Source organism: Nannobrachium achirus (genome assembly GCF_963921795.1).
Source record: "Nannobrachium achirus genome assembly, chromosome: 18".
NCBI lineage: Eukaryota > Metazoa > Chordata > Actinopteri > Myctophiformes > Myctophidae > Nannobrachium > Nannobrachium achirus.
In genome coordinates this window covers 1,816,573-1,833,451 of record NC_137825.1, presented here as the reverse complement: position 1 = coordinate 1,833,451, position 16,879 = coordinate 1,816,573, and the positions used below count along the sequence as shown (strand labels likewise).

Below are 16,879 nucleotides of genomic sequence, written 5' to 3'. Positions count from 1 at the left end.
TTTATTTTAGAAACATCTTTTACTCAAGAGGGACAACAATGCCCATTGCAGCCCTTCAATGACTGAAATGCATGAGCCAATAAAACATAAAATATGTATTTGATGCTCACATCAACCTTAGGAAGTATTAAATTAAGTAGATCTTCATTTGCATGTGCATTCCATAAATTCTACAGAGCTAAACCAAAACATGGGCAAAGTGACATCATCAACTTGCGACGGCCATTGTCCCGCTTCAGTAAAAGAAGAACTATTTCTAAAATAAATGTTCGAGGTCAGAGAACTTTTATGCTAAAGCGAAGGTAAAGTTAACCTGTTTTTATTTTATTTTATATATTTTAATATTATTTTATTTTAGTTATAGAGCAATTATACATATATATAACATACATATATATGTATTAAGGCATGTTGTGAGGCTATTAGTCAGGGGTCCTTTTAACGTACTTCATCATCAACTCATATCATGATCAAAATTGGTCCCAAAAAATGCAACAATGTCAAAGTGTTCCCTTTAGGAAGAGAGAGAAAAATAAAATAAAAATAACTGTCCAGTGGCATACAGCAGTGGTTCTCAAAGTGTGGTCCAGGGACCCCTCAGGGGTCCTTGAATGGGGGTGGACGGTCTCTTTACAGGCCGGTAGCTCTGAGAGTGTACACATGGAACCAAATGACCTTTACGGGTCCATTTGGTTCCATTTGTACCCTCTCAGCAGTTATGGGAGGTATTTGAAATAATATAATAATATAAAATAAAAACAGTTTGAGAACCACTGGCACTCGGTTCGTCTCCATGGAGACAGGCTGGCATCTCTGATTGGCTCTTGGCATTCTCATGAGGGACAGGAAGGCTGCTGATTGGTTGGGCTGCTCATAAACCCCTCCCCCCATCCTTGTACAAAGCAAGTCACATGAAGGTCACAGGTCACATCAAGGTCAAAGGTCACATGAAGGTCACATGAAGGTCAAGCAGATCTCCTAGCTGGTGGATTTCTTCTCCCATTCCTGGAAAGAAAAAAGTGTTTTTATTATGATTGATTCATCCTTTTATACAACACTATAACACTATAACATTATAACATTATAATACTATAACACTATAACACTATAACACTATAACACTATAATACTATAACACTATAATACTATAACACTATAATACTATAACACTATAATACTATAACACTATAATACTATAACACTTTAACACTGTAACTATAACACTATAACACTATAACACTATAACACTGTAGCAGGGGTTCCCAAACCTTTTTATCTCAGGTCACCCCCTAAATATTGTTTTAATCCGAGGCATCCCTACATTATAATTTTCACTCCCAGCACCACCTTGTATTTATAGCATATCGTCGTTGTTGGGTCCAATACCGTTCGTTTTGTATATCATCTAAACTCTAAAGAATGTACTAAACTAGTGAAAAACAGCAGATCTACAGCTTGTAGATCGGCTGTTTTCACTAGTTTTGTGCGACAGTCTTGTATGATGAAGCAGGGCTTTGCTTTACCAAAAGGTGTACGCATTTGAAACTTGGAGATACGAGGTTTCTGCCCAACAGTGACGATATTTTAGTGATTGAGGAAAACGTTGAGATAACAGCCATTTTGGTTAGAACTGACTGAAAATAACTTTGTACTTCAAGTTTAAAATTATACTAAATATTTTTTCAAGTGTCCAAATAAATTCCAAATATTATCAAATGATCTCGTGGCACCCCTGGACTGCCGTCACGGCACCCCAGGGTGCCCCGTCACCCACTGAAAAGCTCTGCACTATAACACTAAAAAAGTTATCAAATACAAAGTTATGTTAATGTGTTGTTAGTGACCTTAGCTTTCTGCAGCACGTTGCCTTTACTAGCGCTGATCATGGAGGCGGGTCTGTTCTTCAGGGCAGAGGCGGAGTTGACCGGAGAGGGGGAGGAGTCTCCGCTGGGGCTGCTGCTATTGGACGGCTGGCATGGAGGAGGAGGAGCCAGGGATGCCGCTTTAGTCTGAGAATAAAATAAAAACGAGTGCCGTGCTATGAGCTTGTATATCTGCTATTTTCAAGAAATCTTGACATTTTTAGCAAATCTTTGAATTCATCTTTTTAAAAGTAAGCCATTTACTATGAGAGGGAGTGGGTTGTTGGCTGATTTACCACTGTTTCAGGGTTGTGGCCAAACAACAACCCACGACCCTCGAATGGTACATTGCTTTTCTACCACTTCTACCATATAAATGAAGGAAAACACAGTTGTAACTTGCAAGGTTATTTAGTTACAATCAACTGCAACACAACAGTGGGCGGGGTCCATGAGCCAACTCAAGGTTGTTGACTGATTTATCAGTGTTTTAAGCCAATCAGAATCCAGTATCTGAACATGTGACCATAAAAAGTGGTAGAAGCGAACATTTGTAACTCTGGGGGGTCCCTGGAACAACATATTTTGAGATGGGGGTCCGTGGCCAAATACATGTAATAATGGGGGTCCTTGACATGAAAAAGTGTGAGAACCACTGATTTAGAAGAAGGATTTAGCAGACATTTATAGAATCGGGTCAGAAATATCGGGTCTAGACTTGCAAATAGTATAAATGAATAATAGATGGAAAGAACTCCAAAGGAGGAATAGCTGAGGCAACAACAATGGTAACTTAGAAGGTTTATTTAGCCTTTCCTTATGAAGTGGTGTCTGCGTGCAGATGCTGTATTATTAAAGGGGAAGACCACCCATTTTCAATATTGAACTATGTCATTAATATAACTTAGAGGAGTAGTGTGGAAATAGAAAAAAAGTTCCCCCCCTTCTGTGTTGCCTAGAACTGGAGGATTGATTTTGGGGTTTGTATTGTAAAGTACATCACACCGTTGTACTTTACAATACAAACCACCAAATCAATCCTCCAGTTCTAGGCAACACCGACAGGGGTCAACTTTTTATTTATTTCCACACAACTCCTCTAAGTTATATTAATGATCAATATTGAAAATGGGTGGTCTTCCCCTTTAAGTAAAACAATGACGACGGCTGCTTTCTGTGTGCTTTGCTGTGGTTATAATGACGATGGGAGCTTTATAAAAGCGTAAAAAAAAGATGCTCGTATCCAAAGGAAAATGGGGGGGGGGGGGCCTTCAGGCGAGTGCAGTGCACACCTAACATACAGACCTGAGGTGCCTCCTACAGGGTGAAGGGTCCTAACATACAGACCTGAGGTTCATCCTACAGGGTGAAGGGTCCTAACATACAGACCTGAGGTGCATCCTACAGGGTGAAGGGTCCTAACATACAGACCTGAGGTGCATCCTACAGGGTGAAGGGTCCTAACATACAGACCTGAGGTGCATCCTACAGGGTGAAGGGTCCTAACATACAGACCTGAGGTGCATCCTACAGGGTGAAGGGTCCTAACATACAGACCTGAGGGTTAGGGTTAGGGTCCTACAGGGTGAAGGGTCCTAACATACAGACCTGAGGGTTAGGGTTAGGGTCCTGCAGGGTGAAGGGTCCTAACATACAGACCTGAGGGTTAGGGTTAGGGTCCTACAGGGTGAAGGGTCCTAACATACAGACCTGAGGGTTAGGGTTAGGGTCCTACAGGGTGAAGGGTCCTAACATACAGACCTGAGGGTTAGGGTTAGGGTCCTGCAGGGTGAAGGGTCCTAACATACAGACCTGGGGGTTAGGGTTAGGGTCCTGCAGGGTGAAGGGTCCTAACATACAGACCTGGGGGTTAGGGTTAGGGTCCTACAGGGTGAAGGGTCCTAACATACAGACCTGGGGGTTAGGGTTAGGGTCCTACAGGGTGAAGGGTCCTAACATACAGACCTGAGGGTTAGGGTTAGGGTCCTACAGGGTGAAGGGTCCTAACATACAGACCTGAGGGTTAGGGTTAGGGTCCTGCAGGGTGAAGGGTCCTAACATACAGACCTGAGGGTTAGGGTTAGGGTCCTGCAGGGTGAAGGGTCCTAACATACAGACCTGAGGGTTAGGGTTAGGGTCCTACAGGGTGAAGGGTCCTAACATACAGACCTGAGGGTTAGGGTTAGGGTCCTACAGGGTGAAGGGTCCTAACATACAGACCTGAGGGTTAGGGTTAGGGTCCTGCAGGGTGAAGGGTCCTAACATACAGACCTGGGGGTTAGGGTTAGGGTCCTGCAGGCTGCTGTCCAGGGTGGTGCCGAGGGTGAAGGGTCCGGCCTCCGCCTTCCTCAGGCTCTCCTTCACCTCCATCAGCAGAAGCTCCACCTCCACCCTACGTTGCTCCGCCTCCCGACACGCCTCCTCCCTCTGCTTCAGGGAGGCCTCCAGGGACGCCTGCAGGACGGGGTCTGCAGGCGAGACCACGAGATCACATGACATCAACTTCATCAGAGAGAGAGAGAACTTACACAGAGTGATTTATAATGATATAGTTTAGACATTTAACAGACGCTCTAAACTAGAGCCACTTACAATAAGCAAGGTAAACACATAATGGTACATCATGCATCTCTGTGTTGGTAGCTCTCCACCAAACAGACTGCTACAGATTACTACAGACAGTAAAGGTAACAGACTACTACATATTACTACAGACTGTAAAGGTAACAGATTACTACAGATTACTACAGACAGTAAAGGTAACAGATTACTACAGACTGTAAAGGTAACAGATTACTACAGATTACTACAGACTGTAAAGGTAACAGATTACTACAGATTACTAGACTGGCAGTTGGATGAAGTCGGGACATCATTTGTTTGGAAGGTGTGAAGAAAAGTTGCTGAATGAAAGATCCGACACCAACAGAAGGCTACTGAAGGTGCTAAAACTATCCAACAGCTTGATGTCTTTTCACCAACAAGCCCACTGCTATCCGACGGTCGAAAGATCTGCTATTTTCACAAATTCTGTCCTAATGTTCGCCCAGAACAGCCAGGCACGCAAGATGTGGTAAAAACGTGAGCGTCTTTGTGAACAATTGACCCTTTGTCAGCCTTCTGATTGGTCCCTGACTGACCAACCAGCAGGCTCTTTCTGCCTTGTTCTGCCCTGGTTCCACCGTTTATGGTTGTTTATGTTGAATTTGCTAAAACATCATTTTTGGAGTCACTCTACTGCACCTGAGATGTTCCTTTTTACTGAGGCCAAGTTTAACATTAGAATTGAATACACTGAGTGTCAATACAAAGCAATAGGGTATATGGACATACACCATTTTGTTCTACTTCCGGGTGTCTTTCGACTTCCTTCACAGGTGTTTCTGATGATACTAATGAAAGGTCTGTTCCATTCTGCTCAAACAGAGTCAGGGTGCTGATATTGTGCATGTTGGCTCACTGGAAACACTCTGCTACACCAGAGGGTCTCAAAGTGTCCTTGAGTGGGTTCCAAATGTCCCCATACAGGTGTGTAACTCTGAGAGTGTACGAATGGAAGCAACTGGACCTGCAAGGGTCCATTTGATTCCATTTGTTGATTCCATTTGTATAGAGTTATGGGGGACCTTGAAATTAGAGAACCACTGTACAATAAATCAAACAGAGCCTTCATTAGTATCATCAATAACACCTGTGAAGGAAGTAGAAAGACACCCGGAAGTAGAACAAAATGGCATATATGCATATACCCAATTGAAAACCCTGTTGTTTCAATGGAAGTGGATGGAGAGAGGACTTGACAAAGGGTCGATTGCATTTCAAGAGTAAAAGTTGTGAAATCATGTCTGTAACCAAAGAGATTCTGAAGAGATTTAATGTCCTTTTTCTTCCTCAACCACATGGACCTGCTAACGTTGTGTGAGGTGAGGTTACCTGTGAGGTTGTGTGATGTTGTGTGAGGTTGTGTGAGGTTGTGTGATGTTGTGTGAGGTTGTGTGAGGTTGTGTGAGGTTGTGTGATGTTGTGTGAGGTTGTGTGAGGTTGTGTGATGTTGTGTGATGTTGTGTGAGGTTGTGTGAGGTTGTGTGAGGTTGTGTGAGGTTGTGTGATGTTGTGTGATGTTGTGTGAGGTTGTGTGAGGTTGTGTGAGGTTGTGTGATGTTGTGTGATGTTGTGTGAGGTGAGGTTGTGTGATGTTGTGTGAGGTTGTGTGAGGTTGTGTGAGGTTGTGTGAGGTTGTGTGAGGTTGTGTGATGTTGTGTGAGGTTGTGTGAGGCTGTGTGAGGTTGTGTGAGGTTGTGTGAGGTTACCTGTGAGGTTGTGTGAGGTTGTGTGAGGCTGTGTGAGGTTGTGTGAGGTTGTGTGAGGTTGTGTGAGGTTGTGTGAGGTTGTGTGAGGTTACCTGTGAGGTTGTGTGAGGTTGTGTGAGGTTGTGTGAGGTTGTGTGAGGTTACCTGTGAGGTTGTGTGAGGTTGTGTGAGGCTGTGTGAGGTTGTGTGAGGCTGTGTGAGGTTGTGTGAGGTTACCTGTGAGGTTGTGTGAGGTTGTGTGAGGTTGTGTGAGGCTGTGTGAGGTTGTGTGAGGTTGTGTGAGGTTGTGTGAGGCTGTGTGAGGCTGTGTGAGGTTGTGTGAGGTTGTGTGAGGTTGTGTGAGGTTACCTGTGAGGTTGTGTGAGGTTGTGTGAGGTTGTGTGAGGTTGTGTGAGGTTACCTGTGAGGTTGTGTGAGGTTGTGTGAGGTTGTGTGAGGTTACCTGTGAGGTTGTGTGAGGTTGTGTGAGGTTGTGTGAGGTTACCTGTGAGGTTGTGTGAGGTTGTGTGAGGTTGTGTGAGGTTGTGTGAGGCTGTGTGAGGTTGTGTGAGGTTGTGTGAGGTTGTGTGATGTTGAGTGAGGTGAGGTTGTGTTACCTGTGCAGGTGTTGAGCTCCTCCTTCACCTCCCTCCTCTCTCTCTTCAGACTGGCCAGGCTGCTCCTCAGCTCCTCACGGTCTCTCTCCAGACACATCCTCTGGTTGGTGTACAGCCTCATGTCCGCCTCCGTGCGGTTCTTCCCCAGCTTCACCTCCGAGGACCCCGCCTCCGCGCGGCTCCTGCCCCCATGCAGCTTCACCTCCGTGGGCCCGGGAACACCTGTGGAACGTGGACGCACGGGAACATTTCTCTCCACACAAACCCAAAAAGACAAAACTACAGAACCAAGAGCAAACATCCCACCTCTCCCGCAAATGGCGACCTCAAGGAAAGAAAATGAACACTAAGGCTTGCCCACCTGCCTCTGGCAGGTAAATGAAACTTTCAGGCAGGTGAATACATAGAATACTTTGATGATATTTGGAATTCATCAATATCACTTCAGTTTAAACGTAGTATAAAAGTTAATTTCAATCTGTTCTAATGGAAACTGATATTTCACTGTAAATAAGATGCATATTTACGTAGGGCAATATGATAGCCTATAAGATTCTAAAAAAATAACAGTGTAATTCAGGGGTGCCGTGGATGACAAGGTTATTTACAGGGGTGACCTGAGACAAAAAAAAGTTGAAAACTCTTGCTATATACACTTATACAGTTACAGTAGCACCACAACCATCCCAAAGAACCTCTGAAGAACCTCTGAGGCGCTACAGGGACAGCTATGTGATGTTTCTGTGAGCTGGTTCCTGCCTCACCTAGGGACCAGGCCTTGGGCTTGTCCCCGCTGCTGGTGCTCCTTCCTCGGGGAGGCTGGGGGCTGTGTGGAGGGTGTAGGCCCGGAGCTCCAGAGCTGTGTGGGGGGTGGAGGGCAGCTGCCCCGGGGCTGTGTTGGCGGTGGTGGGCCGGTGTTCCAGGGCTGTGTTGGCGGTGGTGGGCCGGTGTTCCAGGGCTGTGTTGGCGGTGGTGGGCCGGTGTTCCAGGGCTGTGTTGGCGGTGGTGGGCCGGTGCCCCTGGGCTGTGTTGGCGGTGGTGGGCCGGTGTTCCAGGGCTGTGTTGGCGGTGGTGGGCCGGTGTTCCAGGGCTGTGTTGGCGGTGGTGGGCCGGTGTTCCAGGGCTGTGTTGGCGGTGGTGGGCCGGTGCCCCTGGGCTGTGTTGGCGGTGGTGGGCCAGTGTTCCAGGGCTGTGTTGGCGGTGGTGGGCCGGAGCTCCGGGGCTGTGGGGGGCTCTGTGGGGGTGCGTGGGGGCCCGGGGGTTCACAGGGGACCCGGGGCCGCTCCTCTTCTGGGGATCCTGGCTCCCGGGGGCCGGCGTCTGGTGGAGCAAGGTTATTAGAGTTAACGGAAACTGACGAAATAACGAAAACTACAATTTAAAGAAGAGTTTTTGTTAACTGAACTAAATACAGTGTTTAGAAAACCAACTGAAATTATAGACAAAATGCCCATAGTTTTTTCTTGTTGATTGTCCAACAGTAACTGAATATATATATTTTAATGCCTGTATTTTTTTTTTCTCCGCTGCTGAATTAGAAAATAAACTGCCTAAAACTAAAGATCCCAAAGTGTTGTAACCTTGTAAATGAAATATGGATATCCACTATATGGATGATGAAATAAATCTTGTAACCTTGTTGTGCAGGTGTGTCGCTGCGGGTAGTACCAGAGCAGGCGATAGGGGGCGCTGCTGCTCTGCGGGTCGTACCAGAGCGGGAGATAGGGGGCGCTCCTGCTCTGCTCTGCAGGTGGGAGGAGTCATAGAGGCACCGTTCACAGTGGGCGGAGTCTCTGGCTCAGGTTGTTCTGTTGAGTCCGCCTGGAAGAACGTTCACAAGACAAACACATGGAAGAACGTTCACAAGACAAACACATGGAAGAACGTTCACAAGACAAACACATGGAAGAACGTTCACAAGACAAACACATGGAAGAACGTTCACAAGACAAACACATGGAAGAACGTTCACAAGACAAACACATGGAAGAACGTTCACAAGACAAACACATGGAAGAACGTTCACAAGACAAACACATGGAAGAACGTTCACAAGACAAACACATGGAAGAACGTTCACAAGACAAACACATGGAAGAACGTTCACAAGACAAACACATGGAAGAACGTTCACAAGACAAACACATCGTCACCTTATTAAACTAATGGCCTAAGTCATTTTTTCCGAAAATGGGTTTTTGGCCTAAATCACCTCCTGATGATGCTTGCCACCTCTGGTAAAAGCGCCTCAATCCCAACTCAAAAGGCCTTCCTGTTACAACCTATTAAAACAATTGCCTATGTCAAGACCCCCCAAGACTGAGACTTAGGCCATTTTATTTTGCCTAAGTCATAATAAAATGTGACTTAGGCCATTTTAACACACCTTTCAAAATGGCGTCTTCCAGGAGAAGAAACAAGAACATATCATTTAAAGATGTTATTTCCATGGTTCAGGCCTTGCCCCCTATTGGTTATAACTTTTACTGTAATAAAGGTTAGTGTTGTATGTATACAAGGTTGCACACACTTAGCGAGCTGGAGGCACACTTAAAATTTCTTAGAAATGTTCTTTTCTAGTTGCCCTCAAAGACTAGTAGGGGCCCTCACAGACTTCTAGTTGCCCTCACAGACTACTAGGGGCCCTCACAGACTTCTAGTGGGCCCTCACAGACTACAAAGGGCCCTCAGAGACTTCTAGTGGGCCCTCACAGACTACTATAGTTGCCCTCACAGACTACTAGGGGCCCTCACAGACTACTATAGTTGCACTCACAGACTTCTAGTGGGCCCTCACAGACTACTAGGGGCCCTCACAGACTACTAGGGGCCCTCACAGACTTCTAGTGGGCCCTCAAAGACTACTAGTTGCCCTCACAGACTACTAGGGGCCCTCACAGACTTCTAGTTGGCCCTCACAGACTACTAGGGGCCCTCACAGACTTCTAGGGGCCCTCACAGACTTCTAGTTGGCCCTCACAGACTACTAGGGGCCCTTAAAGACTTCTAGTAGGCCCTCACAGACTACTAGGGGCCCTCACAGACTACTAGGGGCCCTCACAGACTTCTAGTGGGCCCTCACAGACTACTAGTTTCCCTCACAGACTACTAGGGGCCCTCACAGACTTCTAGTTGGCCCTCAAAGACTACTAGGGGCCCTCACAGACTTCTAGGGGCCCTCACAGACTTCTAGTTGGCCCTCACAGACTACTAGGGGCCCTTACAGACTTCTAGTAGGCCCTCACAGACTACTAGGGGCCCTCACAGACTACTAGGGGCCCTCACAGACTTCTAGTTGGCCCTCACAGACTACTAGGGGCCCTTACAGACGTCTAGTAGGTCCTCACAGACTACTAGGGGCCCTCACAGACTACTAGGGGCCCTCAAAGACTTCTAGTGGGCCCTCAAAGACTACTAGTTGCCCTCACAGACTACTAGGGGCCCTCACAGACTTCTATTGGCCCTCACAGACTACTAGGGGCCCTCACAGACTTCTAGGGGCCCTCACAGACTTCTAGTTGGCCCTCACAGACTACTAGGGGCCCTTACAGACTTCTAGTAGGCCCTCACAGACTACTAGGGGCCCTCACAGACTACTAGGGGCCCTCACAGACTACTAGGGGCCCTCACAGACTTCTAGTGGGCCCTCACAGACTACTAGTTTCCCTCACAGACTACTAGGGGCCCTCACAGACTTCTAGTTGGCCCTCACAGACTTCTAGTGGGCCCTCAAAGACTACTAGGGGCCATCACAGACTATTATGGGCCCTCACATACTTCTAGTGGGCCCTCACAGACTACTAGTTGCCCTCAAAGACTACTAGGGGCCCTCACAGACTTCTAGTGGGCCCTCACAGACTACTAGTTGCCCTCAAAGACTACTAGGTTCCCTCGCAGACTTCTAGTGGGCTCTCACAGACTACTAGGGGCCCTTACAGACTTCTAGTGGGCCCTCACAGACTTCTAGTGGGCCCTCACAGACTACTAGTTGCCCTCAAAGACTACTAGGGGCCCTCACAGACTTCTAGTGGGCCCTCACAGACTACTAGGGGCCCTCACAGACTACTAGTTGCCCTCACAGACTACTAGGGGCCCTCACAGACTTCTAGTTGGCCCTCACAGACTACTAGGGGCCCTCACAGACATCTAGTGGGCCCTCACAGACTACTAGGGGCCCTCACAGACTACTAGGGGCCCTCCCAGACTTCTAGTGGGCCCTCACAGACTACTAGTTGCCCTCACAGACTTCTAGTGGCCCTCACAGACTTCTAGTGGGCCCTCACAGACTACTAGTTGCCCTCACATACTACTAGGGGCCCTCACAGACTTCTAGTTGACCCTCACAGACTTTTAGTGGGCCCTCAAAGACTACTAGGGGCCCTCACAGACTACTAGGGGCCCTCACAGACTTCTAGTGGGCCCTCACAGACTACTAGTTGCCCTCAAAGACTACTAGGGGCCTTCACAGACTTCTAGTGGGCCCTCGCAGACTACTAGGGGCCCTCAAAGACTATAGGTTCCCTCACAGACTTCTAGTGGGCCCTCACAGACTACTAGGAGCCCTCACAGACTTCTAGTTGGCCCTCACAGACTACTAGTGGGCCCTCAGAGACTACTAGGGGCCCTCACAGACTACTAGTTGCCCTCACAGACTACTAGGGGCCCTCACAGACTTCTAGTGGGCCCTCATAGACTACTAGTTGCCCTAAAAGACTACCAGGGGCCCTCACAGACTTCTAGTGAGCCCATAGACTTCTAGTGGGCCTTCACAGACTACTAGGGGCACTCACAGACTTCTAGTGGGCCCTTACAGACTACTAGGGGCCCTCACAGATTTCTAGTGGGTCCTCACAGACTACTAGGGGCCCTCAAAGTCTTCTAGTGGGCCCTCACAGACTAAAACATTTTGCCTAAGTCACTTACTGCAGAAATAATTTGGCCTAAATAAGGTTTATAATTGCCTAAGTTAAAATGGCATGTTCAGATATTGGCCTAAGTCATTTTATCCTTACATGTTACATGATTGACATACACCTTTATTTGTATGTCAATAGTCATATTTTTTCATGTTTTTTGGAATTGAAATAATTAAGAAATATAATATATTCTACATTTGGCACAGTTTTTTGTGTTTCCTGAAAACCTTGAAAAAATGACTTAGGCCATTAGTTTAATAAGGTGACGACATGGAAGAACGTTCACAAGACAAACACATGACGTGAACACGACAGGACACAGCAGGGAATGGACATAAATAATAGCAAGCAAAGAAAACATGTAGAAATAATATCTGACCTCCATCTATGAATATAAGTGTTAAATGGCTTTATATTATGGATAGTACTGTAATCATTTATTGATGGCCTCTTGTCTTGATTGTTTAAACATGACGTCATGGGCCGCTATGCTCGATAACAAGCTTGATAAGCTTATTGATACCGGGTAATCAATACATTTGTTATAGAGTTTGTAATGGGCTCCATCTCTATACATTTACTATTGTATACAACAAAACAAAATGTTATTGTGTGACTATTCTCATGCCAGTCTCCTGATGTTTGAGTGAAGTTTGGTACAGTGACTACAGTATGTTAGCTAACTCATGTAAGTTGAGTTAGCTTGTATCAACCTGAGAGTAGAACTGCATGTGACTGTTAACCTGGTGAAATGCTAACCTGCCGACACTGGTGAATGCTAACTACTATGCCTAAACCTACAGTTTACAGTTTAGGCATTTAGCAGACGCTTTTAATCCAAAGCAACTTACAATAAGCAGGTAATACATAATAAACAAGATAACATGTCAGAACATCAGCAACAATATGATAAATGCATATGAATATCAATCTAAAAAACGATATAATCAATACAATATAATAAAATCAATCTAAAAAAAACAATATAATCAGTATAGAAAAAAAGGTTCTAATAAACCTAAAAACAAATGCTAACTAGCTTCATGTATGGTCATTGAGTGTTACAGTATAGTGCTATGGGTTTAGGTGGAGTCTGAAAAGGTGAGTCTTCAGTCCACGGCGAAAGCTAGATAGATAGATACCTTTATTATCCCAAGGGGATAAACAAATGCTAACTAGCTTCATGTATGGTCATTGAGTGTTACAGTATAGTGCTATGGGTTTAGGTGGAGTCTGAAAAGGTGAGTCTTCAGTCCACGGCGAAAGCTAGATAGATAGATACCTTTATTATCCCAAGGGGATAATAAAGGTATCTATCTATCTAGCTTTCGCCGTGGACTGAAGACTCACCTTTTCAGACTCCACCTAAACCCATAGCAAGCTAGCGAGTGAGTCCGTTGTTCTAAGTGCGACAGGGAGTTTATTCCACAGTTTGGGGGCCAGGAGGGCAAACTGTCTCCTAACCCTTAGACGAAATAATGACACGTGGAAATAGCGAGATTTCACCATTCCAGACAAGTGGTTGAAGATGTATCTGTGCTCAATGGACAAGTGGTTGAAGATGGACCTGTGCTCCACATACCTCTATCACAGCACCAGGCTCCTCCTCCTGGGTGTGGTCGGGGGAGGGGGAGGTCTTACTGCAGGGCAGGGTGTGGAGGAAGGAGCGCACAGGGAGGAGCTCCAGGTAGACCTGTAGTAGAAATTATTTATAGGACTGTCAATATGTAGTATTGTGTATTTCCCAAACTTACTGTATGCTATATTAGACGAGTCACCTTCCACATGAGACTAACTCGACAGCAGCTGTGATAAGAACAGCTGCCAAATGCTGACTGGCTCCTACGTCACCAGTCCATATACAGAAGACTCTTCTTGTTGTATCTTTAGACACTGTTTATTAGACACCCTTTCACCTATTCTTGTCACACTATCTTGTATAAAGAAGAGACTGCCCAGAGAGAGAGGAGCGACACTTGCATGCGTGTTGTCTCAGAGCTCTTAACTTTGTTGTTAATAAATATGTTGTATTCATTGTCACTCTACCTCGTGGAAATTCAATTTCTATATCATATACAATAGTATGATCTGAAGAATTCTATAACAGACCCTGCTGCCGTCCCCGTCCTGCTGGGGGTCCCCGGACGAGGACCCCGCCCCGTCCCCGTCCCCCGCAGAGGACATGATGTCCCCCAGCTCCAACTCCTCCTCCTCCTGGGCCGTGGTGTCCTCACCGTCAGGCAGGACGCCCTGATGCTCCTCTGAGTCCTGATGGACCACATGACCAAAGGAGAAACTTCTCAAATATTTTATTTTTGAAGCGGTGAAAGCCGCTTCCAAGGAGTGGCTTTGTGTGTCCCATGTGTGTCCCCCACGTCCATAAATGGTCATTTCAGTCCAGAATGAACAGGTTTTATCTGTCCCGTACGTCCAGAATATGTGTGTAGTGTCCGTCTCGGTCTGATGATTGGATGATTAAAAATGTCCAATGAGACCATACTTTGAGGATTGGTTAGCTTCACATGACAATTCGGCCCTCCAGATAAAATCATTCATTCATTCATTCATTCAGAATTCTGAAGCTCTAGAACACATATACTGCTTCACTTCAAACCGAATGTATATACAGAGTTAGATACAGAGTCCAGTTTTCATGTCAATAACTTAAATTCAAACAACATTCAAACACATTCCAGTTTCCTATGTAATTTGGATTAGCAACTATCAGGCTTCTCCAAGTGTCATCATTAAACATAACAGTAAAAGTTTTTGTCACCTTCTAATTCAATTGTACTTAATTATTTAACAAAGAATAATATCATGATTTATAGACTACTTCTATTTTTATTTGTGGGGGGCATTTTCTGAGTACCCCCTGCAGTACCTCCGCGTACCCCTAGGGGTACACATACCCCCATTTGAGAAACACTGCTCTAGAACACATAGAATAAAAGTTCACCGCTTCACTTCGAACCGAGGTTTGATTTTTATTATTTTATCCCATGATTTTGTAACCCATTTTCTCACGCAGTGCCAGTTGCCCTAAGCTGTAATCCTGGGCTCTGCTCTCCCTCTGCCAACCTGGGGAGAACCCTGAACTGAGCTCAAGCTTCCTTCAGTGCATGAGGAGTGAGCAAGCTGCTTCTTATCACCTGACAGGGGGGGAGTTTCCCCCGGTTGGACGTAGCGCGTGGAAGGAACACGTTATTCCAACCAGTTCCTTTCCCCTCCATCAGGCGCCTCGGCTGGCCAGGGGGAGGCAGTATAGAGACCAGGATTACTGCATGTTTTTGTGTTTTTGTATCTACCCCACGAGACACAGGGAGAACATGCAAAATCCACACAGAAAGGCCCTTTCGGCAAAGAGTTCTGACCGAAACCAGACCTGACCTATTCGTACTGGGCAGGGTCCAAAATGTAGGCTAAGTATTCGGGCCGAGCCTCTGGTTTGGCAAAAAAACTATAATAAACAAAATGTTCCCTTCATTCTTTGAGATTTCGATGAGCAGTACTACAGTATACTATACTCAAATAAATTCAAATAAATGAAGGGAACATTTTGTTCCCTTCATTTCTTTGAGCAGTATATAATTCACCCTTTGTCAAGTCCCGCCCATTGTCCAGCCCCTCCACACCCATTGGTTGCTGTGTCTTGGTGGGACATTCAGTGGGAGATTCCATCAACTGCCATGTTAATTCAGTTGCTTCATATTGTTATTCTGTGTGCTCAATTAGAATTTCAAACTTTGTTTCAGTCAATTGGAGCTGCTCAGTGGCAGCATAGTGAATCAGCATGTTTTTAAATGTTTTTGTTTCTCCAAAAACTATGTTTTAGCTAATTCAACATCAAAAAGGCGGGACCAGGGTGGGACATGCAAGGCAGATAGAGCCTGCTGGTTGGTCAGTCAGGGACCAACCAGGAGGCTAACAAAGGGTGAATTGTTACAGTTAATTAAGTACAGTAAATATACAGTATACTGGTTACCGTACCTCTGCTGCTATGGAGGCCACATCATCGTACAGCTCATCAGAGGACTGATGGAGAGACGTCAGGTTGTCAATATACGTGTTGGGCTCCGAGTACCTCCTCTGCATCAGGCTGCACGCACACACACACACACACACACACACACACGCACGCACGCACGCACGCACACACACACGCACACACACACGCACATGTTTGTTATTAGTCACCAGTAAAGGCTTTATCAGAGTCTGAGGTGAAGACCTATCACTCAACTTTTATCCCCTAAAAATGTGATAACAAGTGGAGGCCATCATAGTCATGGACTCAAGGTGAAGTCCTATCACCGTGCCTCTGTGCCTCTGAAAACAGGGTGCACACTGATTGGTCAAGATCGACCAATCAATCAGTGAACAGGGTGATGGGGAGATTGTCTGACAGTAAAAACAGAGAGATGTGTCGGGGTTCGCAGTGGAAAGCTCTTCACCGTGAGTAATGATGTAATGTTGTAGTTTTATGACTTAAAAAGACTACACCACAGTGACAGCTTATCACCGCAGACTCCCTAATCGGGAGATAAGCGACCGTCAGGTCGCATACACAAACTTTAGAAGGCAATGGTAGCCAATCAGGAGGGAATATGGGAAATGGGACAGATCCATGTTGCTGACATGACTGTAAAGATACTGTGTACCGCTTTGCGTGATTCTAGGCCAGAAGGAGAGGGCCATGTGAGAAATGAGGGGTGGAGGTTGTGGTTTGGTTTTAGTCTCACTATAAGGAGGTCTTGGCGGCGCTGACGATGCTGCAGATCCTGTCAGAGTTGACGTAGTCGTAGGTCAGATCCTCAGGGTCCGTCTTGGTCCCCGTCTGAGACAACAGCAAGCCCAACCAATGACCCATGTCTGCTGAGGACCTGGCCTGGAGGGGAGGGGGGGGGGGTGGGGGGAGGAGGAGGAGAGGAGTAATTTTACTTCACATTATTCAATTCAAAGGAGCTTTGAAGCTTTTTGTAACAAATAGCAGCATTTATTTGTTCTCAATACGATTTAAATAGTCTAAAAAAGCCTCAGATTTGTTTAAAGGTAGCAGCTCTGTTTATACTGTATGTACAGTAGGTCTAGATGCCACTCAATGGTTTGACATCATTCCCTGCTTAATAATAAATTAAATAATAAATTAAGAGCAGAATCAGTGCCAGGCCCTTCTGAACTACCAGGTTTGATAA

At 45.9% G+C, this 16,879-nt stretch overlaps 1 protein-coding gene across 1 annotated transcript in view; it reads right to left on the bottom strand.

Annotated features, from left to right (window-relative positions):
- Positions 1 to 235: 235 nt before the first annotated feature.
- afap1l2 (actin filament associated protein 1-like 2) overlaps positions 236 to 16,879 on the bottom strand; it is a 129,190-nt gene continuing 112,546 nt past the window's right edge. Inside the window, exons 12-21 of the mRNA XM_080746874.1 lie at positions 16,427 to 16,572; positions 15,675 to 15,783; positions 13,794 to 13,952; positions 13,267 to 13,377; positions 8,437 to 8,589; positions 7,533 to 8,088; positions 6,769 to 6,990; positions 4,134 to 4,330; positions 1,845 to 2,009; positions 236 to 1,005 (exon numbers count right to left, since the gene is read on the bottom strand). Of these exons, the coding sequence (XP_080603000.1) occupies positions 979 to 1,005; positions 1,845 to 2,009; positions 4,134 to 4,330; positions 6,769 to 6,990; positions 7,533 to 8,088; positions 8,437 to 8,589; positions 13,267 to 13,377; positions 13,794 to 13,952; positions 15,675 to 15,783; positions 16,427 to 16,572 (1,845 nt within the window). The 3' untranslated portion in view covers positions 236 to 978. The remainder of the gene's footprint in view (positions 1,006 to 1,844; positions 2,010 to 4,133; positions 4,331 to 6,768; positions 6,991 to 7,532; positions 8,089 to 8,436; positions 8,590 to 13,266; positions 13,378 to 13,793; positions 13,953 to 15,674; positions 15,784 to 16,426; positions 16,573 to 16,879) is intronic.